We start from the raw sequence: 25,135 nt of genomic DNA on the forward strand, positions 1-25,135 counted from the left end.
GATCAATAGCTATTACTAATAAATAATACTAAATTATGTTCTGTTCCCGATGACAGGAACAAAGCACTTTACACATGCAAGCTACATAGAGATGACTACATTCACAACTCAAATGCAGCCGATACCGGGAAGACAGAAAAAAATCAAGATTTTCCTATTTTTGGCAAGGTCACTACAGCTGACTACTGCTAATATCTTCTTTGTTAAGTCCCTTCACTAAACAACCAACCCTCTAATTCATCGTTTGTTATGATCTTTCCTTTTTTTCCCCCCAGTTTCTATAGCAGCATTACCTAGGAACTTCGCTGCTGGGTACTAGACAGATGCTAAATTTACTTACTCACACTACACAAACTAAAAATTCTGTTGTGCTCCCTGGCTGTAAAGTTACCACGGGTAGCTCCATGGAATAAAGAACAGGTCTTACTGGGAAGAATTTCCCAGTCTCTGCAATCTACATGCAAATTGTTGACATCAAAACTAGCTGCCGCTATGACCCCCAACTCCTAAACCAGGGAGTGCGAGTTAGAAGTAGTTGGGGAAAGAATTTTGGCTTTTATATCCAAGCTTTGTCACCATCTTTTTGTACTTTTACTATTCCTTTCCTTAATTAAATCTCTTTTAGACATTTCACACTCTTCAGAGAAATTCTATCATCCTCTCAGCAGAACCTGGGAAGCTCCTCTAGTCTCAGGTTTAAACCTTTTACCTTCTCCCTTCTTCCATTCCCTAAGAGAGCTTGTATCCTTCGAGCCCTGGAAAATTGGTAAAGAGACCCACTGACCCAATGCACAAAACTTCTTATTGGACTAAAATTACTTGAAGAATACAGGTGTTTTCAAACGACATGAAATTCTGAGCAGTAGTAACAGCGCAGAAACGGGGCTGGGGAATAACAGTGGAAAGGGCACAGAGAGCAGCGCAACGTTCTTGGAGAGGAAGAAAACGGGATGTGAAATCTCTGTCACAGCAACTTTCTCTGATGCAATCTCTCCAAAGTCTTTCCCCTCTCAGGCTAAATGCAATATTTATTGATTACTTCAAATCAATACAATGAAAAAAAATCCTATTTTTTAAATATATCGATCTTTCCATATTTCTCAATAATTGATAATGATTAGATCATCTTTACTTTTACAAGTGGAATTGGAAGAGGAGGGAAAAGTTAATACAAATACTTTAAAGGTACCAGTTCCTCATCAGCCTTGTGCTCAATAAGCTTAGTATACCAAGACCCCATTCTATGATGGGAACCTCGTCAGGAACCCAGTAACTAGGCCATTTCCCTTACAGAGGTTTTTCAATTTATTCTGTCAATAAAACAAACAACTCCCTCCCCACTCTCCCCAATTAACAGCTCCTCCCTATCCCAGACTTTCAGAGATACTCCGAGCAGACAGTTGCGTTCAGCTTCTCTGACTCAGATTTCCTCCCATTCACGGAATATGGAGATTTCCAGTAACCTCTGAAATCAAGTCACATTTCCTCAGTCTGTGCATTACAGTCAGTGACAACAACTTTGTTAATTCTCTGTCACAGAGTCTGGAATTTCCTCCTTCATTGACTTAAAATTCCAATGTCATACCTTTCCGTCTCTCTATCAAATGTGTCACTTACTCCTTTTGACTTTTTCCTTCTGTTTATAAAGTAATTTTCATTTTTATCAGATCAATGACTCATGTGTCTTTCTTGTACATCAGAGGAAAAAGTGTAAGAGACATAACCTCTGACAGGATGCCCTCATTTGCCAATGATTTTTATTTTCCCTTCATGATGGTTCCTTGGTCATTTTCTGTCTGTCATGTAGAATATTAATTAGTAACAGAAATGGCAATTTTGTAGTCCTATCAACATTGCTAGTTGCAACTATAACTAGGCAGAAAAAAATTCTCTGGGATGTGGAAGTTAATACGGAAAAGCAAAAATGCCGTATTTCACTCTCCTTTGAAACAGCCTTAGGTTCGCATACGAGGGAGACACAACACCAATATCCAGTATGAGCATACATATGTATGTGCATATTCCTACACATAAATATTTATAGATGCACACATGTGTTTGTGTGTGAATATAATCACATCTTTTATATGTCAGGGTGTACGTTTGTGGTGTCTGCACACACGTTCCCTTCCCGCTGTACTGCAGACAGACGTTGTCAGTACAGTGTAACTAATGTATTCTCGCCATATGCCCTCACCTGAGAGACAAACCGGCAGGTACAAATCATTGTCTTTGTTAGTTTCCCCATTCGAACTCATACAAAACCTTCTTCCTTGGAGCAGCATCGCCTACCCCAGGAATAATTCTCCCAAAGGTCAGTACCAAAAGGTAGTAAGGGGTTGCTAAAGAGTTGATTCCTACGCAAGAAATGAAATGCATACGCTGCCTTCAGACACAGGCACAGAGGGTCAAAATTAGGAAGACACATTTTCTTACTCTCCCTGCAAGATCCTGCACTGAGGGAAACCCCACAACCCGCTGCCCAGAACTTCCACAGGTTCCTGGTGTAATCACTCAAATCAACACATGCAGGCAAAGGAAAGGGAACTTTCACTGCTTGAGGAAGACAAATCCAAAGATTTGTCCCCACTCTGAAGAGTGGGATTTGGTACAATGAATTCCTGTGCTTAGTTTTCGTTCAGACTCTTCTTGGGTCTGATTGTTACAAAAATTAAGTTCTGCATAAACTCCAAGGTGAAGGGAGTCACCTCTTCTCTCCTTTGCCTTGTTCATCCTCTCTCTCTCAATAATTGCGAGGTGAAATACAGTTTCCAGGTAACTGTATGGATCACGTATTGAGTGACCGCATCCACTTCTCTTCCTACATTCTACTTTTCCTCCTATTTTTTCCTATAGCTTAACAAGCAACTAAACAAGAAAAGGCAGTTTGCAATATTTTTAAATTCACTTCTAATTTAAGGTTTAATTTGACAAAAATTGCCATATAATTAAAAGCAGTATTTTTTTTAAAAAAAGGAATATAACTGTTAAAATCTTTTCAATGGCCAGCAGTCAGAAAAGTGAATCACTACAGTAAGGATAACATGCTGTGTAGCGATACAGGCACAAATGCAATACCTGTATTTACATTTATGTTCACAACATAATTGGGTTACAGTGGGAGGAAAAAATGGCTAAAGGGATATATATTGGCCCAACTTTTATCCTCAGCTATAGGAATGCAACCTGAAATCTAACCTTAACAAAACCAGAATGCAAATCAAATCAGTACCTGACACACTGTACATATACCTTTAAATATATTGTATTTTTAAGACTTCTCACATCTTTTCCTTCTCTCAATAAGTTTTTCCAGACTTAGCCGTACTTCCCTACATCATTGTTACTCCTTTAATTAAAAAAAAAATTAATAAAGAGATTGAAAAATAGAGGTTGAGATATTTAAAATTATATTTCTCTATCTCTCTTCCCCAACATCAACAATGTTAAAGAGTTTAGGTGGCACACAGAACCAAGCCAAGCACTTCCCTACACAGAGAGCTCTCCAACAGTTTCTCCTCTCAAAAAGCAGCGCTCTCTGTCTACTGTAAAGCTGTAGGGGCTCGGTGGCACTTCCCCCAGGGCCACCTTCACCTGTCTACCCGGCGGCCAAAGAGTTGCGAATATGGGTAAGGTGCACTTGACATTATTGAGAGCAAACTGAGAGCGCAGAGAAAAGTGAAACAGGTCAAGAGTAATACAACATGCAGGTTACTTCTTACTATTTTCATGTAGTTTGAGTTCCTTTTCTCAATTCCAAGAGTAGAAAAAATAAAAGGAAAAAGTTAAGAGACAATATAGTAAGTGTTGAAGATCTAGCTTTTGATTGTGCCATTTTGTTCTTTTTTTGTTGTTGTTGTTAATGAAGGTAAATGCACTTTCTATTTTTGCTTTAATATTAAAAGACTCCCAGCGGCATAGAAAATACATTTCCCTTAAGAAACTGTTTGTTTATTTTTAATTCAAAATCGAGCAGCCACAAGTGAAGCACCAGTGGGGAAAAGAAAATCACATGGGTTAGATTATTAATTTCTATTAACAATACTAAGTCTCATTTTAATGAAACTGCTGGAAGCAGGGGATTAAAGGAAGAAGAAATGAGTGTAAGGACAGACGGAATATCAGGAAAAGAGACAGAAAGACAAAAAACAGCTGTAATGAGGAAAGAGGAGGAAGTATCATTGTGAGGTTTTGTTCGGTTTTAGTTGTTTTAATTTTACTAAATACAATGTGTTCTTAAAACAAAAGCAATGAAATAGGCAAAATTACTTCACTCCCACCTCTGATGACACCACAGAACCTGTGTAGGTGACACACGGATTAACATGCAAACACACAAAAGAGGACTCTGCTCAGGGTGAGATTTATTGGAGAGGAGAAATGCATTTTAAATGAATTGCGCCAGCCAGCTGGATGCAAACGCTGAGAAGATTTTGCCCTCTTTCCTAACTTCCCCAAAAGGATCAAGCCAAACTTAACATACTAAAGTGATTTTAAATACAGCATTACCAGGCACAGCCCACTTCGGAATACAAAGAGCATTAGCAGGTGCTAAGGTATCAGTCACCGGTCCCAGCTTGGGATGTCTGCTGGCCAGCCCCTCCGACTCACTCCGCTCTTTCCCCGGGCAGGCTATCCAAACAGTAGGCTGTGGGAAACTAAATTTCCACAGGGCATTTCAGGTGAAAAACGGACTTTTTTTTTTTTTTTTTTTATAAAAGACAGTGCTTTAATGGATCTACTTTGTGTAATTTTATAGGCACATCTCTTTATAGACACCTAGTAATCCATCTGATAAAAATGCTAGCACAGACGGAAAGTAAAACTGCGCAGAAAGGACTGCTCACTGTTAGCTGCCTGTTCCTAGGAGATGAAGCATTAGAGGGAGAAGTTACAAGGCAAGAAAGAAACAGACCAACACAACGACCTCCAAAAGCGCTGCTCCGCGGACTCTGCCGCACCTGCCCGCCCGGAGGTGCGCATCACCCTGCCCGCGGCCGGCCGCTCGGATACAGCCGGTGCCCCGCGGGGGCGGGAGGCAGGCGGCTCTGCGGCAGGGAGGCAGCGGGACTGCGGGGTCACTGCCCCGTCCCACCCGCAGCGGGACGCGGCGCCGGTCCCAGCCCGCCCCCGGCCCGCCCGGCCCCGGCGCGGCACGGCACGGCACACTCACTGGTTGTGGTAGCCGAGCGGGTCGGAGATGCAGAGCTCGGAAATGTCCATCAGTCCAGTTTGAGCATTCCCGGTTGGAGGAGAAAAAAATAAAAAAAGAAAAAGGAGGAAAGAAAAAAAAAAGGAAAGAAAGAAAAAACACGACAGAACAACTAAACTGCGGCGGGCAGGGAGGGCAGGGAAGGCGGGGAGCCCCGGGAAGGGGAGCCTGCCCGAAGCCGGCGGCGGGGCAGAGGCGGCGTGGCGGGCGGCGGGGAGGCAGCGCCGCTCCGCTCCCGCACCCGCGTGCGGACACACTGACGGCGGCAGGAGGCGGGCGGCGCGCAGGACACGGCCACGGGGGATTTCGCCGCCCCGAGCCCCGCTGTAGCTTTAACGCCGGGAGACGGATGGAGACGGCAAGGCGGCTATTGGCTGCCGCGCAGGGGCTGGGCTTGGAGCGCGGCTTGGGGAGGCACGGCCCGGGGGGGGCCGCCGGACCCGGCACCGCAGCGCGGCCGGCGGCACCGCGCAGCCCCGGCCCGACAGGCGCCGCGCTCCCCCGGGGCAGGCGGCGGGGCGTCCCGTCCGGTGCCGGTGCAGTGCGGGCCGCTGGCACTGCTGACCCTGGCACTGCAGCTGGGGTGACGGAGCCGGCGGCAGCGCGGGTGACACGAAGTCGCAGCTCCAGCCCGGTCCCAGCACGGGAAGGATCGCAGCGGCAGCGCACGCTCCCCCAGCCTCTTACCCACTAACGTGTCTCTCGTGGGCACCGGCTGCGGGGTTTAGGGTTAAGCAAAACCTGGAGGTGAAGGGTGCCCTGCTCACGCCCTGCGCGGGCACATGGTGGGCCTTTGCCCAGCCAGCCAGCATTCCACATACACGGCACGACGCACCAGCCTGACACATTTCGTACATGCCTGTCACAGGCACCGTTACACACAAACATACAATTCCACATACACACACTTTGTGCACGTGCACAGACCCACGTCTCAGGCTGACACAACTTAATGATTGTACTCCGACACCTGCTTTCCCATACACACACAAACTCTTTAATACACGCACACAGACGAGTGCCCAAGTCGCATTTCAAAACAGTGTAATTCAGACGTCACTTCAGTGCAGCTTTTGAAACCACACTGGAATAAATCCTGGCACCTGAGATCAGAATCGGACATTCAGGATAACAGCGCATATTCCCAGGCACACAAACCATAGATGTAGACCCTCAGAAATCTTCACAAGCACCAAAACTGGCACACGGAACTAGCCTCATGAAAGACACATTTTCAAAGCTCTGCATACGTACTGGCTGCTGTTAGAGTCAGGGTGCTTTCACAATTCCCACACGCATTTTCACACTCGTACCATTCCGCTGCGTATTTACCAATACCTATCTGAAGATCCCCCTCCATACAAGCACGCGAGGCTCTCAGGCACACTCCTAGCACACACAGTCTTGCACTGAAAGCTTGACTCACATACAGGTGCCCTACAGCATTTAATTGTCCCTTGCTACCTACTCTCCACCTTCCAAACTGCACTCATGCACACCTCTCCTATGCTTCTACTACATGCTTAGATGTCTAGTGCTCAAATATATAAAAATATCCTTAACAGATAAAGAAATAGAGTCCTTTTTAAAAGGAAAATACCAACACATCTAGATAAAAGCTTCATGCTCCTATGCCAGGCAAACAAAAAGAAAAAAGTAGGAGCTAAGAGGATATTTTGTAATATAAAATCCAGCATCTAATTTGAGGCAAGAGTGTACAATACTGAGAGAAGCAAAGGGTGGACTAGAGCATTTAAGGTGATGAGAGCACAGAAGAAAACACACTGTGGTTTGGCAATAAGCACTGACTAGATTAGGCTAAAACTTTTCGAACAATCAGTATTTGTAGAAACTTGAGAATATTCAAAAAAGAGGAATGGCAAAATTCACAGCCAGTGTAAACTGCCCTTGCTTTACTGAAGTCTATCAGTGCAAATTCCTCACTACCTCCTCTACCAGAGATCTTAACAAAATTGCATACAAACTAGTGGTACGCCATAGCCTGTCCCCGGCCATGTGGGGACAAGCTGTTTGATTCTGATCAACTATCCTTAAGACAGGACAGCCTGAGGATGTCAAAACAGAGGTCTTTTATGGTGAGAGGTATATATGAAGATGGCACAGAAAACAGGTTAGTTTAGAAAATAGAAGTTAGAGAGAAGACTCACACGCAGTTTTTAGAGTACAGCAGAATCTGATTACCTGAATGTTGCAGCTGTGACACAATTGAGATTATACATCTTTCCAGGAAGCAGAATTAATACAAATGGAACATATACGCATATACATTTGTACACCTAAGTGATATATCAGCCCATCAGAAACTCTAAGGTACTTCAAATGTTGAAGAGACAGAAGACAAGACCTACAGTAGGGCATTAGCATTAGTAGGGCCCAAATTTGTAAGCAAGGAATCTCACTGACTACATCAGAGAACACCTGACCCAAGCAGAGGCAAGGAGGATGAAACCAGCACCCACACATTTCCAACAGACATCTGAGGTCAGAGAGGGACTCACTGATGACCTAGTTGCCCCATGAAGAAGATTCCTGATGCACAGTAGCAAGGGAGGCTGGAAGAGGCACACAGGGTCAGGGCCTGGGCAGGCTACAGTTAAATAGCAGTCAGTGTTTGCAGTGAGCTGATTTTGATGAAAACAATTTGTTTTTTGATGGAAAACAATGTGCCCTGGGTAGATCCTGACTGTGCAGAGATTACCTCTGGTATGGGCTCTCAGTGTATGGGAGACAAGGGTGGGAATGGCCTGGCAGGCAGGTCCTGCTGGTCCGATAGTTGATGTTTTAATTTTGCACTTTCAACTTTTATTCAGGCCGAGGTGAGGCAAGTAGGGAGCCACAAGATCGCCTGGCACAAGGTCCACAGGGCCGAATTAACTGATATAAACAGTACAATGGTGGGTTTGTGCTCTGGAAATGGGCTGCTGCTGACAGAAGACTGCCTGGGTAAGGTGCGTATTTACAGAGTGGTGCAGAAATGTAACATTAATCTCTTCTGACCCAGTGCAAATGGAGCTTCCCCTGCCCTGAGAGTAGCTGTGCAAAGGCCTGGCTCTTCCTTTCTGAGAAGGATAGAAATTAATAGTGTCTGCTGGTTGGGCCTGATCTGCCAACCTGAATTCCCCAAGAAAGAGGGCAAGAGTCCTGCAGGCTGATTTTGGAACTTCAGGAGGCTTCATCTTTTGCAAACCCCTCGTCACACAGCACTTGCTGAACTCTTCTCACACAGCTTTAGCCAATTTCTCTTCCCCACAAAGCATAAAGAAGGAAACACTGATCTCGACATGGCCTTCCTTCCAATACTTGTATTTTTTTAAAAAAGTACCAGGACAAGGTTAGAAAAGACTCTTAAGATTAAGCTGTCAGACCTGGAAGCCAAAAACCTTGGTTTGGGTGAATACAAGGCAGAGCTGCACATGCAACAGCAGCAGAAGCTTGCCCTGTGAGCACAGCCTTTGTTTGCTGGCCTCACGGAATCCTGTCCTGGAACTTCTGCTCTCTCCCTGCAGGAGGGGCAGGAATAGTCCTGGCCGCTCAGCCTGTGGCCTCTGAGCAGAGCACACACACAGGCATTCTAGTAAGTGCTACCCACTGGGATGACTTTCATAAGACAGCCTCTGGCTTTTGAGGTCATTGGTTCTTCTCACACCTGGTCTAAATTCAGAACAACAACTTCCCATTGATGTTAGCTTTGGACAGAGCACAACTGGAGTGCTATAGGCTGATGGAGCTATAGGCAGTATCAGTTCTTTGAGACATGCAATCCCCTTCCCCAGAAAGAAAGCAAGAATTGTGAAGACGTGGCTCTCTACTTTTGCTGGCTCTTCCAAGAGATGACAGATAGAGACTTTCTTTGGAGAATTTCCTGCTATCCTTTAATGACTAATCTGTTTTTGAAAGATTAATTTTTTACTTTTTAAAAAAAATTTTATCATGGAATAATGATCAACTTTCCAGCAAGCTGACTGATGGACTGACAGAAATTTCATTTGGTCTAATATAGGAGTAACCTGCAAATCATGCCAAATAAACCTGATTTCACTTGTTGATAAGGCTAGTTTTTTTGTGAAGAAGGAAAATGCAGCAGACTAAGAGATCTAGTTACTTTGGGGGGTTTGGGATTTTTTTGCCTTTTATGAAGGGCCTATGTCTGTATTCTCGCAAGGAGGTCAATGAAGTGGTATCTGCACAGGGCAAAAAACATACATAATAACTAGGAAACCTAAGCTGGGGGGAACAGACTTGTGTACACATATTCCTACCTTGTCTGCTGGGGAAAGAGGAGTTCAATATCAGGAGACCTTTCCCAGCCCCTGTCTCATTTAAAGGTACAGAGGTAGTCATTGTGATGAATTTAGGAGACAACCGTTTCACACTTTTGAGGCCAATAGTACTGCTTGGACTCACACAAGTCACGGTGTTGCATGCCCTGATCCCTCTGCTTTGCAAGGCTAGTAACCCTGGAGAGAAACTTAGGTCCCCTGAGCACAGGTCCCTGGATCACTGGTAGTCTTTCACCACTCCCAGATATATCCCCTTCCACAGCAAACAGCAATCCCAGACGCAGACTCTATCCATGAGAACAAACCAGCCTTCTTTATTTTGGGCTCCATTCTATTTTACCTTACTACACCAAAAGAAAACGATTTGCTCTCCCCACCAAAGGCAATGTCCTGTTTCCTCTATCAAACTCCAATAGATTTTTTTTTTTTCCCCCAAAACCTCTTAATCGGCCTTACAAACGATAAGCTTCCATCTAAAAGGTATCACCACCATCACTGCTGAAGCTCAACACCAATTTAAGCAGGAAATAGTTTTCACATTGTAATTTTTAACTAATTGCCCATCTGAACATCCTTAGACATACTTCAAGCATTACCTAGTCTTTAAAACCTGTGTGTCATAGTTCCCAACCTATAGACTGCCAAATCGTATCATAAAGAGGTTATGTGGCTTGCCCCAGATCAACCTGAGAAAATATGTAGCAGAGCAAGGTCTGAATATAGGTGCCTTAACCCTTACTGCCCTGCTTTGAGTGAGAATTCTCTGTCCTAAAAATATGACCTTTCATTGAGTTCTGTGCTTGGATACAACAGTGTTAGAAGCCCCAAGATAAGACATAGTCGTTACATTGCCAATGAAAAGTCAATACTTTCTTTTAATAACCCCTATTTTTGTAGGGCCAGTGCTGTTTTGTGTCCTTCTATAGGTGCTTTTGTCTTTGCGGTGTTAATAGTCTTAGAAGGACTCTATTTCCAGAGCAGAACAAGTTCCTGCTGACATCTTAGATGAAAGTGCACACACAGACACATGCACGCACAAAGACAAACCAGGTGAAGCCATACTAACTTTTGTAGAATTCAAAACAGGGCATCAGAGTAAGAGGCAGGAGCAGAGTATTTTACCAAATGGGAAAGAATAAATAAAGACAGTAGGAAGAGAGATATTGTTTTCCTGATTTTGGAAGAGCTTGTGGTAAGAAACATACAGGGAGGCAGGAGAGGAAATTATATAGCTGGGATTTATGTCTTCTGTTCTCTCTTGCATCATCAGTTAGCCAGGGTATTTGATAAGAACTTCTATCCTCCTTGCCCAGAAATAGTGCAGTGTCTCTGCTTTCATGCTTTCTCAACCTACTTCTTAGTCAGTCTTTACCTTTCTCTTGTTTAACTAAGCAGACAGAAACCTTCCTCAAAAAAGACAGGCAATTACAAAGGCAGATGGATCTCATAGACTTAGAGGACTTCAATGGAGAGCTGTGAACCAGCTCCAAATTCTTACCTGTTGCTGATCTTTTCCCATGATGTATTACACTAACCCTCAGTAGGGCCACGGTGGTCGGGCAGAACATGACCAAGACATTGACTGGGAAGTGATTTAATTCACGCTGACGGCTGCATATAATTTACTAGCACACGCACTGCTATTTCCCATCCTCTTTCCAAATTGCAGCAAAGCAGAAATGAATCCTTCCCCATCCATGATCCCAGGTGTCCACAGAGCAGAAGCTGGGATATTTGCTCAACTACCAGGAGGAACAAGGGAACGCAAAGCATCAAGGAATCTTGGAAATACCTCTGCTTAGCTGTTGCAAATCGTCCAGCACAGAGGCATCATAAGCATGGCATTCCCAATATGGTGGTTCATCCTGTCAAATGGGACAAAAAGCCAAGCAGCATCTTTTCACCTTTATCTTTCCTACTTCAGTACACTAGCTTCGGGTCTTGTATTGCAAAAGGCCAAGGAGGGAGGTCAGGAGAACAGGGGATGCTTGTTCATTCCTCTAATTTGGGAAGATGATTTGCTGCTTCTCTCTCCAAGCCCATGCATTCTAATCACCTCAGGTCCCTAATAGCCACAGTGCCAGCTTACTCACTGAACTGATCAAAAGAAAAATCTGTCTTGTCAGAAGAAATAACAGTTATGCTGCAAGCAAAGAATTAAAACATTCTTGGCATGTGCATTGATAATGCCAAGTGTCTCAACCCAGAAAAGGAGTGGGCCTTAAAGAAACAAAATGCTTCAGAATTACTACTGTTAGAGAGCATGCCCAGTGAGGGCTAGGCAGTGAAAATGGAAGGTAATTTTTCCAAGTCTGTGATGGAAACAGTAAGTTAAATACGTACAAGATAACATTTCCCAGCAACAGCAATGAGGTGGCTGCAGGGGCCCAGACTTTACAGTTCGAATACTATCACGCAACAAAAACCAGTGGATAAATGTGCAATTTCCTCTTAGCTGGGTTCTCCGAATAGGTAACAGAGTCCTTTTGGGAAGTGATGTAGGCAGTTATAAAGAAGCAAAGCAGTGAAAGGACTTTTCTACCCAGGTTATAAGGGATGAAGAAAGCAAGGTTTAAAGACCTTCCTTTCCTTGCAGGAACCTCCACCTGGCCTCACCTGGGCCCAGTTAATAGAAGACTGTTGACTTCACTGGGTCAGCCAGGCCAAATACAGAGGAGCTCACCATCAGTGGATGTATGCACAAGTATTTAACAGTGAGATGAACCTGCAGGTCCCAAGTGACATTAAGAAACCTGATGCATGTGGACAGTATGGAAAAAGCAGAGATCATCAGATGATCAGGACTGCTCTCCTAGTTACCTCCTCCAGCCTCAGAATATTCCAGTTTCTAACAGTAAGGGGCTACAGGTTTTGGCTAGAGCCAGACACGACAAAGGCCGGCTTCCTTCTGACAAGCTGTATCAGCAGCACAACTGCAAGTCTACTCTTCTCTGTCTCTCCAAACAGCTTGGTTAAGTACACAGCAATTTTGAAGATTTGTTCTGTGCTGACTGTAGTGTTTGAACAACAATACAGATTTTTTTTCACAACTCCCTCTTGAGTTTATTTATTACTTGAAATTTGTTTATTTCACTTTCTGGACAAGAGCAAATTGGTGTGACAGATTATTTGATTAGACAGCTTTGCCAACAAACCCTATCCCAAGCTTCTTAACATACTTTTAACTTCTGAGTTCCATCAACTGTATCTCGTTCAGACACCTGCAGTAAAACATGTTAGGAAATCACTGCTGTCTACAAATCATTAACATTCCATACTATGCCTACAGACCATGAATGATCATTGTTTTGCTGTACTTTTTCAATCAAGAAATGGAAAAAGAGCAAGAAAAACAATCCTTACCTATACCACAAAACATCATTTAGAAGAGGCAGGTCAACTCAGGACCACATAAACATGTCTGCTTTAGCTACACAATATATGCACATACAGTATCAAGAGGGCAGCCAGTCACAAGGAGACAGATGCTGGTTACCAGAAAAAAAAGCTTTTCTATGCAAAGGAAAGGAGAAACTTCACTAGCTCAGTCCTACTTCTGTTATGCAGCCCTGTGTACTCCAAAACATGGCAATCCCTCTCATGTGTGAAAGTACAAGTCCCTGGATGTTTTTGAAAAGGTCTTATTGACCTGACTTCCAAATGTTTAGGTTTCTCAGAGATCCAGGCACAAGAGGCAGTTGTAGGCAGCAGTAAAGCCTTCTCCTGATGGACTGAACATCCGTCACTGGACTGCAGCAAAAATGCCTTCATCCTTCAAAGTCATATGTTGCCAGCTTTGCCGTTCCTGTGGCAGCATTAGAAAAGATTACTTTTCAGTATCATTGTTAAGGCAAACTCAGATCTCAGTCCCATGTGGTCTGAGGGTGACTTTGGTGCTGCAGCCTCCTAGGAACAGGTCCCCTTGGTCTCCACAGTGCTTACAAAGGGAACCCAGTTTTGGACTTTTGCTCATCTCTTGAACACCTTTATTTTAGTGATGATCAAAGACTACCAATGCCTCCCCTCTCTGCTCCTCTGTGGAACATACCAATCTTGCATTAAATATTTACAGTCAGCTGAACTCAGTAGTACTCAACTCATCTTTTAGACCTTGCCCCTCAACATTTGGCAGCATTTCATAACTCATGTGGTCAGCAGTTCAGCAAAGAGTAGGCTTTTATGACATAACTTCTGGAAATTGTTGCTACGAGGTTTGTCCTGGGAACCATACAGCCCGGAGACAGCACTTCTTGTTAAACCCACTACTTTTTCAGAGTACCAAGAAGGTAGACAGAAGCAGGACAGAAGGAAGATGGTGGGAGAGAAAGACTGTCACTGCTTCAGATACAGAGGTCTGCCAAACAGCCAATGACATGGCACCCAGGAGGGCCTTGCCTTGCTTCTGAGGGAGAAGGTATCAGGCAAGAGTACCTTGAGAGACCACTTTGTTTCCAGGGGCTCATTTCACGAAGAGAGTCACTAAACTGATTGGTCAAGCAGGATGCTTGAAACAAACAAAAAATGTAGGTCATTAGCCTTGATTAGCCAGCAATCATTTGGGTTGAATCAGGCCATTTGGCATTATAACCATAGGCATGGCACCTGCGTTCCACCCAGCTAGACTTGTGCCTCTTCTGAAGGCACTATGGAGGACCGTAACACAAGGCTGTGCTAGTACATATCACATAGGATACCTGGCCAGCACTCTAAGGACGTTCAGCACATGCCTTGCATGTCCTACTGCCCAGCAGGTACATTCTGCCCGTGGAGGCAGTACTAATACTTCCAGAAATACAGAATACTTCTGCGTAGACAAACCTAGCTGACACACATCAGATGAGCAATAAATACCTCCAGGGGTTGCAGTAGGGTACAAACCAAGCGCCTTTACATTTGACTATACACTTGCTATGTAAGAATTACTTTTTTTTTTAGCTATTACAGTTCATACATACAAAGTACAAGAGCACCAACATAAGCCCTAAGTATTTGGCAAGCTGTCAAATGCCCATTAATGAGATGCTGTAGGTCAGCTGAACAGACAAGTGAGAACCTGCACTCCTAACTTACGTTCCCAAACTTTTACCTACACACTGTGGTGCAAAGGATAAGCACTCAGATGTCTCAGTGATTAGCTCTCCCAACAGTAAAACATATCCAAAAAAGTGCAGTGTCTTAGAGTGGTGTAAGAGTTATTAAACGTTTTTGTGGGGTGTCCATGAGCATCACACGTGTTCAGTGCTCTCAAGCAAGGGTCAATGCTAGCCGCAATACCCAGCGAGGTGCCTTGTAGAGGTTTGTCAGAATAAGGCATGGGGCACCCTGGTGGAATCAGCAAACTGTAGCTTTGCCTGCACTGCTATGCTGTTTCACCTCAGCCAAAACTCTTGACACAATATAAATACCCCCCAAAACTCTCTCTCTAAAAGAATAAATTGTTCCTCCAAAAATAGGAGGAGAAGCTGGGTCATCAGATGAGGGTGAAATTGGTTTAAAAGCCATTAAGAAGAGAGCAACCCAGGCATTCAGGAGCAATCATAGCTGCTCGGGCTGATCAGGAGAGACAGAGGGAATTATTTATTTATGGACTTCCTGCTCTCCCTGAGCAGGTGTCTCCACTGGGGAAGCTTTAAGAGGAGTGGGGACCAGGAGGCAGGTGCTGGTTAGAATCCTCCAGAGGTTTTTCTGGCCTGGGCCTCAGGAGAGTTAAACACAGTTCATGCTCAAAGCATGCAGGAGCCATCAACTTGTCTTTCTCAGAGCAGGAAAGGCCAGAAAGAGCATCACACAGGTCTCTGCTGGGCTGGAGCACATAGAGAGCCCCAGGCACCTAGATTGCCATGCAAGCTTTGCACAGCTTAGAGTAAGATACCTTCAGAGCAATAGTGCTTGAGTACACAGCCGTTTCTCTCTTCTCATGGTTCAGCTGCTTCCCTTTAAACACAGATCAAGTGTCTCTAGGGACTCAGCAAGCATTTAACAGACCTGCCTGATGGAAGGACCTCCAATGAGAAAACCAAGACCTGAAACTCCCAATAGACATCCTCAATTCAATCCACAGCTGATAGCAACCCTGAAGTTACATGCAACCAGATCCTAACTACACAGAAAGCACGTCAGTCTAGTCTGTATCCAAAGCTCATCTAAACGTTGTAAATTTAAGGGGGAGGGAAGGATTACCAGACTAAACAGGAGGAAATATGTGAATTGAAAAAGTCAGCATGGAAATATGGAATTCTTGATACTGTATCAAGAATTCCTTTTCAAGATACAGTACTGTCTTTCCTGATGCAATTTCTTATTGTTTCCCCAAACTGGAGGATGACGAGGAGTTATCCCCTAAAATCACAGAGTTCCCTTCAGTATTAAGAGCTGACCCTTCAACCACTAACTGAAAAAGTTGTAAAGACAGATCGATCTGCCCAGTAAGACAGATCTGGCAACTATCCTCTTGTTCTGGCTTTGGTCAGAAGGCCACAAAGGGGAACCAGGGCTTGGAAACTATCAAACACCATCAGATTTTTTTTACTGGAAGATGCTGTGGAACAGTAGGGGTACAAAAGGGTCACTGATAGGGACCGAACACATTACGTGAGCGGTACAGACTGCACTGTGTCAATTCGTGTCTCCCTGCAATTCATTACTGATGAGATGCCAGAGATTGAGATGAAAAGGGCAGGAGCAGACAGTGAACTACTGCTTTAGACACATCTCATTCAACATTCGCAGTTTATTCCTGTTCTGCCTCTGCTAGTATATCTTGCACTACTCCCCGGCAACAATACTTTTCCTCAATTCTGGTCTCAATCAGTACATTGTTTTGTGCCATTAAAGCTACTGCAAAACCAGTTGTGGTAGCAAAATAACTCATTAATGCATAAAGTGCTTTGGGAAACCTTTGAAAAAGAACGGACTGAAGAACATGAGAGTATCATCTTTATCAAGATCAGTGATCCAAGGTAGCCTCAACATCAAAACGGCACAAAGTCTGAGTGACAGTGTTTCAAGTGAGTCCTAACTCAGACAGCCTCCTCCACAGTCTGCTCCTCCCCAGACATAACAAAGTGATTTCTGCTACTTGTAAATATATAAAACCAGTTTTTTTCTCCCAGTCTATGATCCTCCAAACAAAGGACAGTATAAAAAAGATCCATTTTCCATTCAATGAAACAGGTCTTATTTGGTCTCTCAAAGGAAACTCCCTTTGCTGCCCATTCAGAGACGGGTTACATTTTTAGGGTTTGTGTGACCTTTATTTCCCACTCTGGGAAGAACATCATTAAGCACTGATAGCTCCTTAGCCCTGATGGAGGACTGCTCCAGAGAGGGTTGCATTCCCCAGGGAGCTAAAGCACAGACAAGCCAGGGCTCTCTGGGGAGCTGTTCTGCTTTGACCGTTGACTTGCGGCTTGAAAATCTTTACAGGGCCAAACCAAATACACTGCTAGTTCATAAATACTGGGGTTATTAATTTGTGCGCTTCAACACACATTGTTTGGGAAATTCAATTCATCCCTTAATTTGCTAAATACAGCTTTAGGTTCTAAAATCCTCTAGAGTCTGCAGTGTTCTTTGCCCCTTCATGCTCATTTGCCTTTTTTATTTCCCTTCCAACTTGCCAAAAGAAAAAAAACAACTCCATTTTGATTCTGTTCCTAGCCAGTCGACCTTCCTTTCAGAGCCTGGCACACCAACTCCCCCCCCCACCACCACCACAATGGTCAGGTTACAAAAATGAAAAGAGAACATTTGCTTCCTTGTGAAACGCTTCCCATTGAGATTCCTCAGTCACAGTAATTCCTGTAGCTTGCTCTGTGCCTTCACAGAGTCTCAGTTTTGCAGAAATACAAGACTTAATCTGCACCCATTTACACGCATTTGACAGCCAGAAGGCAGCCTCTTCTTTCTGCTAAGATACCCTCAGGCCTCTGCACAGATACCAAATGCCTCTGTACTGCTCAGCAGCATTAAGGTCCCCCAATGGCATTTGGTATTAGTGATGCCCAGTGTTCAGCTCCTCTCCTCACAGGCTTTCCTTGCATGAGAATGCAGTACATCGTAAGGTATAATTTTAAATAGATTAACTTAAGCTCGTGCAAAAGGCACTCATTAATATTGAAACTAAACCTGTTTAGAGACCTCATGAGCAAAAATGAAGCATCCTCAAACTAGCAGGAGAGCATCCACAGTTTGGATTTTCACTAGTTTAAATGGATTGTTTTCAAATCGATGCAATTTAAAGTGTACAACTTCATTGTGTATAAAGGATCTTCTCTGGAGTGATGAAACAGCAGCACTTGTAAAATAAATGACTGCCTGTGGAAGGGTGCAACACCCATTAACAAGTACCACAAAACTGCAGGGAGGAGAGGAGGCTGCGGAGACAGAGTCAGTTTCTTGCACACAGCTTGTTAGGAAACATTGCATTCAGATTGACTACCTATAAGCACCTGAGAAAGGGCAAGCAGAAGCGACAGCCAACTAACCAAAGTTTCAGGGACATCCCAATATACTCAGGATTCTCCCTTGGCTGGAAAACACAAGGGGAAAAAAAAACACATGCAGGTGCACCTTCAGAGGCGCAGAACATTTTCTGACACTCGTACAGCATGTGCACCGCATAGGGGTGCAGGTCGCAGTCAGCAGAGGATGCAGATTAGTTATGGTAAAGTGAACACTGCGTAGAGCAACGAGGCACATCTTGCAGCACTGCTGCCCTGCATCCCTACCACCCAGGGCAGCCCACAGAGCCCTGCTATCAAGAAAACCCTCTCAGAAGATGCAACCGCCTTTGTGGGAGGCTGGAGCCAGAATCCGCTCCTGTCAAACAGCTCTCCAGACCAGGATGTGACTGCGGCTGGCGAAACATGTTAGCTAATGAAGATTGAGTCAGGCAGGCAGAGACGATCCCCTCAGCCTGTTAATCCACTTAGGGAAGGAGAAGGGAAACCTGAGCTGAATTCCTGTGCTCCCTGCAAGGGACTGTACTGTGCTGGCTTTAGTACCTCAGCAGAGCAAATCCAGCCAGAGCTGGAATGGGGAGAGCTCTGGGTGCAAGACTGGTGCTTTCGGGAGACAGGAGCAAGAGCGGAGGCAGGGAACAGCAGTCCCTAAGGAGAGAGCCAGGGACGGATTTTGTGTCCGCCGGAAACTAATAAAGCAAACTGAACTTTACTAGCCCTCTCACCAGGAAAAAGCAAGAAGGGTCTGAATGTGAGCTTTTGCCCAACAGCAGGGCAGGGAGAACTCAGACACCTTACACCCTTTTCACAGGGCAAAAAGGCTTCCCAAGGGGTCAACTCAGATTCCTAGGTTAGAAAGTCAGAGCCTCAAACACCCATCCCAGCAGTGACAGAAAGACAGCATTGCCTCACGCCCAGTTTAACTGGCAGCTTGCAGGGATGATGGGTGCCAATCTCAGGAAATGTCAGATTATCCTTAACCACCAGAGGGTGCTCCCCATCTCAAAGACAGAGTCAATGTCACAGATGCACCCAGACAGCTAGAGGAGCCTTTATTTCCAGCAATCGTGGAATCCGAGCAAGGGAAAAATTAGAAAATGAATAATAAATAATAAGTAACGAATCTGATCCTGTGTCTCACCTCTGTTTCCCCATCCCTCCTAGCTGGGCAGGGTAAGGCCCTCTGTTCCATTTGTCCTCTGTGTCCTGCTCAGTCAGGTGATTTTCCTCACATTGGAGGTTAAGTAACTTTTATTCTTTTCTCATACATTGTGGATCCAAAGCAGCAAATAAACATTTTCCACTTGGCAGGTCTGTAAAGAGTGAGACTCTGACTTGCCTGCCCCTGAGCACAGTTAGGATCACATCCTCCAGTCACACGCCGTTTTTGCGATTCCAAGGGCTGACCTTACCTCTACACTGCCACAGTGGTGTGGCAGCCACTGGCCAGTATGAAAATGGCCATGGGAAAACGAACCAGTTCAGGTTCACTTTGCCCAGTGTGTCCTAAGTTGGTTTTCCAGAGGGCAGAGTGCCTGTTGTCCAGAGATGCCTCAGGATGGTGTTTTCAAAACTCCGTCAATAAGACACCTGTAGGGAAAGACTGTTCACTTCGGTAACGCAGTGCCCCCCACAGCCCCTCTTCCTTCTCTCACATCCAAGGGAGGCAGAGGTGTGTGACTGAGGTTGCACACTCAGGAGCTGTGCACCTGGCAACACCCCACCTTGTGTCTCTGTTTCCCCTTTGTGTGGGTTAGAAGTAGTACCCGAGTTGCACCATACGCGAAGAACAGAGCAGTTAAGACGAAATCATAATGGCTATATTGCACCCTGAGATTCAGAAAAGAAAGAGTTTAAAGCATGCCAAGTAAGATCAGGAGCCTATGCAAAACAGACTAGCTCTGCTGACGTGTCTGGCATAACATCTGTTTGTCCCAGCCCCAGTTTACTTTGATAGTCCAGGTCTGCATATCCCATGGGGAAATCAGCTCTTATTGATGGCTCCCACCCAGCATACGTACTGCATCTTGCTGTCTGACCACTACAAGAACAGACTGTTTTATTTTTTTTAACTGCCCTTTCCTCTCTCCTTTGGCTAGTAGTGCCAGGCCCTGCCTGAGGAGATTTTTGTCAGAGTTCCTTCTCCTGGGTACCCTGGCATTGCTTTTTGTTCTGTCCTCTTTAAACTATACAATACATTTTTCTGATGAAACTGTTAAAACTGAGAAGTTAAACCACTGCACGAAAGACACTCACTCAGCCTCTTACACAGATTAAAATGTATTTGATAGGTTTGGATTACTTCGTTTCCAGAAGGAACCATTATCTGCAGCACATGTGGAAACCAGTGCTTTCCAAGTCGTCAACTGGCCAACAATGATAGTAGTCATCCTTGAGAGGCATCACATTCTAAAGCATAAATGAATTCTTATGGTATTTGAGATTGTGAAAAGAAGGGGAGAATATAAGAGAAAAAGATTTTATGGTACGTTTCTTAAACGTTTGCAATTGACAATTCTACTACCTACAAACAACATGTCAGGGGTATGTGTCCCAGCTCCACTTCTCGTACTATTCGTAACATTCTCCCTTGGAATTACAGCAAATACCAGACATGTCACGGAAAGGTTAACCAGTATTAGGTTTGGACAGTGATCATCCCAGCACCATTAACACTCAACTTGATAGATTTTAACACCACTCCATTACCATTAGAGTCATTATATATTTGTTCCTAAACATGCACATAATCAGTCATCAAAAGTGTGGTTATTTAAAATTGCATTTCCACATACTTTCACTAGGAGCTTAAGCTTTGCCATTCTTCCTCCACCCATTACAGCAAAGACTTTTTAAAGTAATTTCATAGCCCTAGTGACATTCTCCTCCCTTGCATATTGCTGCATAGGAAAATTACTGTGGGTCTTATTGTTTTAATTACTGCTAGCAGGTTGTAAGATCTCAACTATCCTCAGTTTCTTCACTGTTAAGAACAGCAGCATCTGGGTGTCAGTTTTGCTTATGAAGGCAAATTACAGGGTCAGATCTGCCTTTCTCATTCACACAAATCTGCACCTCAGTGGAGATTACAATTTGTGGAATACATAATATAGAAGATGAGCGGGTTTTGACCACCTGCAATTAGCTGATTTGCAACTACATGAAATGGCAACACTTAATCCAAATGGAGAGACCAGGACAACACCATCTTACAGCACATAAATCTGCAAAGCATGACAGGACCAAAGACAAACAAAAAACTGTATGTTAAAGATGGTAAACTACAAACTAAGTCAAGAATTAGGAAATGTCACGATTGTGCTTACTTGTGAGAAATATAGCCCTTAATTACACAATCATATTTTTTTCCATCTCAGACTGCACCCAGAAGGGACTGTTCCCATGTAATGAGCAGCTTTTTGAGATGCTGGTTTCTGCTCATTGTTCAGTACGTGGCCCCAGGCCTTATTTACCACACATTATTCAAACCTGGCTCTAGAGATTTATTCATTTCCTTATGTATTTTACTATGGGCTTATCATTACACTGTCCAAGAGCTTCACGAGCCCAAGATCATTTGTTTTCACACACCTCTGAGGGGAGGGGGTATTTTTATTCTCATTTTCTGGGTGAATGACTGAAGACAGTATTAAAATATATTTGCTAATTCTGGGTGCCCAGTCTGAGACACCAACAGCCTGACTCATGTGTGCTTGTATAGCACTTTAGGTTCAGTGGATTCCCATTCACTTCATTTGCAGCTGTAAGCACTCAGTGTTTCTGTAAAGCAGGTCCTTTGGGATCGAAAAGGTCCCCTGCAAAATAAGGAATGCACAATTATACAACCACTGGCACAACAGCTGATTCAAAAAAACCTGAAAACTATCATACAGAAGTGGCCAGAGAAAAAGAGTCAACTAGCAGGTCAGAATTTCACTGTCTCAGCTCTAAAAGCTTCCCTTTCTTTCCTGCAGTTCCCCTGTCTCACTCAGTACACACCTGACAAATGAGTCAGGGGTCCTACAGATGGTGTCTTTCACTGTGTAACTCTGATTTATCTCAGAGCAGGTCCATCACATACAGTGAATGAGGCAGGGGTCCTCTGGAAGAAACAGCACGCAGTGACGTAGCTAAAACATGAGTTGTATACGACACACAGTCAAGTAGACAGAAGCGCACACAGAAGGTAACTGGTCTTTCCCCAGCTTCCAGTTCTTGCATTAGCACCCTTTTCACGGAGTTTGTTGTTTCCTTTACAGAGAACAAATTCCCTTATGAAGCATCACAATGACACTTTTGTGGATTATCAGGAGAGATGAATCCACCACGTGGACCACTACAACCAAGGTAATGGAGTAAATGAGCTGCAAGGGTAGCTCATCCTCTTTGTGAAGACTAACCTGAGGAGTGTGAAACAGTGGGTGAATTTCAGACACTGATGACACCTGAAGAATAATGATTCAGAGGCTCTTCCAACCATTCAATCCAAGTCATGCCTCTTGCTCTCCTCCTCTCCAGACCATCCCAGCCTACTTTTTCTCTCTTTACTGCCTTTGTCGTCTCACCCCATCCCCTTGCTTTGCTCTCATCTCACCCCTCCAAACTGCATTCCCCCACACTCCACAACAACCCTGGCCTCCTTGTTCAACAGCTGCTTATAACTATTTGCTTCCTCTCCTCTTTTTGCCCAACTCCTGTTGCCCTGTCTTTCCATTACTTTTTGGTGGCCACATTTACTGACACTGCTTCTGCCCTTACGCAGCCCCAGCTGTCCCCAAAACACAAGCTGATTTAGAGCTTTGCAAAGACGAATCTTCTTGATTTGTTTTTAAATGGAAGGCAGGCATAATTCAAGAACATGGCACACTCCCTACTTTTTCTTTAAAAAAAAATTTTTTATATATATATATATGTAATTGCTGGTTTTGATAAAATTTCCACAAAACAAGTCTATCAGAGGCATAGAAAGTGTTTACAGAGATGGTTAAAGGTTGGCAGTGGTACGGACAACTACCTTTTACAGGAAGTACTAGTAAAAAAAGGTGGTGCTACTAGTCTGTTTGTGTACATGGCAGTGAGAATGAAGATAAAAATTAAGGAAGTTGGTTAAGCAAGAAAGAGTGCTGCTGCCATCTCTTTTTAAGACTTACCATGGTTTGGATGGCAGGCCTTTGAGGGAAAGTGGACTGCTTGTAATCCTTCATACACTATCCTGGTAGCTTATAGGAGATAGTGCCTATTTGATATACAGACATGCACCCATCTCAAGCTGACATCAGCTGCACACAAAATTATACGCATCTTAATATTTCACAGAGTCACAGAAAATAGGGCTAGGACCAGCCCAGGTGGTTGGTGTATCCCTCTGTCCAAATGAAGGATCAACTATAGCAGCATTATTTTTGACAGATGTTTTCCAGCCTGTTCTGAAAAACTTTCAGCCCTTCTCAGACAGTCTGTTCTAATGCACCTGCATCACTGCTAATAAAAGTTTGTAACATCAAACTGAAATCTCCCACATTGCAATCAAAGCCCATTTACTTCCAGCTCTACCAACAACGGACATAGCAAACGGCTTAACCACTTCCTCTTGGACAAAGCCTCTTACTATTTGAAGACACATTCATAGAATCATAGGGTTGGAAGGGACCTCTGGAGATCATCTAGTCCAACCCCCCTGCCAGAGCAGGGTCACCTACAGCAGGTTGCACAGGAACGCGTCCAGGCGGGTTTTGAATGTCTCCAGAGTTGGAGACTCCACCACCTCTCTGGGCAGCCTGTTCTAGTGCTCTGCCACCCCTAAAGTAAAGAAGTTCCTCCTCATGTTTAGGTGGAACTTCCTATGCTCAAGTTTGTGCCCATTACCTCTTGTCCTGTCCCCAGGCACCACTGAATTCCCCAGACCTCGCCTAATATCTAGATTTCCATAACAGAAATATTAACCTGCCTAACAGAAACAAATTAGCACCTCAGTCCCTCTAACTTCATTTCTGGGTCTCCAACCTTATTACTTGGAAGGCCACAGACTTTTTAAAAACACCTGCAACAAGGAACAAGGTTGCAACTAGCAGGCTGGCTTGCTGTGGACAAGCCAAACTTCCCTTCACTTCTAGGGGACTCCAATTGATTCAGTAGTAACACCTCACTGCAGTCACAAAAAAAAAAAAAAAGTGTTAGCCCTTCACTGAGGCAAATTGCCCAGCTGGATTCAATTTCTCACGCTCTTTCAAAGTCTTGAGCTGAAATTTTGGGAAACTTGAGAAAATATCTTCTGATAAATCAAAGCTATCATCTGTTACATTCACTACACTACTAGTAGTAAAATTTCTTAGCTGTCCTTGGTGAAGCTGAGAGCTGTGCCCATGGTCCTGACTTCCAGTGCTGTGCCTTGAGCACAAACCAATCTTTTCTCACTGACAAGCAATGAAGCAATGAATGAAAACCTGCCAGATTTCATATGAAGCATCTCCCAGGAAACTGGAAGTCGTTAAAAACATAGGACTGTGAGCTCCCAGGGAAGCCAGGAGCCATTCTGTGCAGAAACAGAGGGCCCTTCTTTACCATAGGTCTTGTGGTAAGGTGAACTGGCAGCTCAAAGGCACATGCAACTGCTCTGTACTGTCTGTTTGCACAACTGCGTGAGAGTGTATCCCTTGGTGATGTTATTCACAGGCCTTGTCCGACAGTAAATAAGACAGTGGAGCTTGATTCATGAGGGATGACAGGAAATCTATAACATGCGGGCTCTATAATCTGCTTGCTACTGCGTAGCAAAATGAAAGAACAACAGTCCAATTACCAAGTCCTTGCTGATCCCAAGCACATCCTCCAGATCTTGTTCTGCTCAGAGCAGTGGGAGTCTCTTGGCATCAAGGGAAAGCAAGCTCTGGCACAGGCCATCTTCCATGCTGGGATGGCAACAGTATTTTGGAAGCATCAGGCTACCTTACAGTGGATACAAATGCAGAAAAAACTGTGACATGAACTTCATAGCAAATTTGTGGAGAGCGACAGGCTGCTGAGCTCAGCTCACCAAAGGACCACTCACATAGACACCAATTGCTGCACCCCACTGCAAGCATCCCATGTCCCAAAGGGCTGGCGGTGACAGGGAGCAGTGACCCACCACAGCAGTCTGCCCAACCACTTGGTTTGGTGGG

At 44.3% G+C, this 25,135-nt stretch overlaps 1 protein-coding gene across 3 annotated transcripts in view; it reads right to left on the reverse strand.

Moving 5' to 3' along the window:
* The window catches only part of ESRRB (estrogen related receptor beta), a 135,261-nt gene that overhangs the window by 84,745 nt on the left and 25,381 nt on the right, over positions 1-25,135 (reverse strand). The window contains exon 1 of one of the 3 annotated variants that reach the window (XM_063332160.1): positions 5,174-5,241. The exons of the other annotated variants lie outside the window; for them this stretch is intronic. Coding sequence (XP_063188230.1) covers positions 5,174-5,223 — 50 coding nt within the window. The 5' untranslated portion in view covers positions 5,224-5,241. Of the gene's footprint in view, positions 1-5,173; positions 5,242-25,135 lie in introns of those variants that run through there. 3 annotated transcript variants of the gene reach the window in all.

The sequence above is a fragment of the Chroicocephalus ridibundus genome, chromosome 4, assembly GCF_963924245.1.
Source record: "Chroicocephalus ridibundus chromosome 4, bChrRid1.1, whole genome shotgun sequence".
Taxonomy (NCBI): Eukaryota; Metazoa; Chordata; class Aves; order Charadriiformes; family Laridae; genus Chroicocephalus; species Chroicocephalus ridibundus.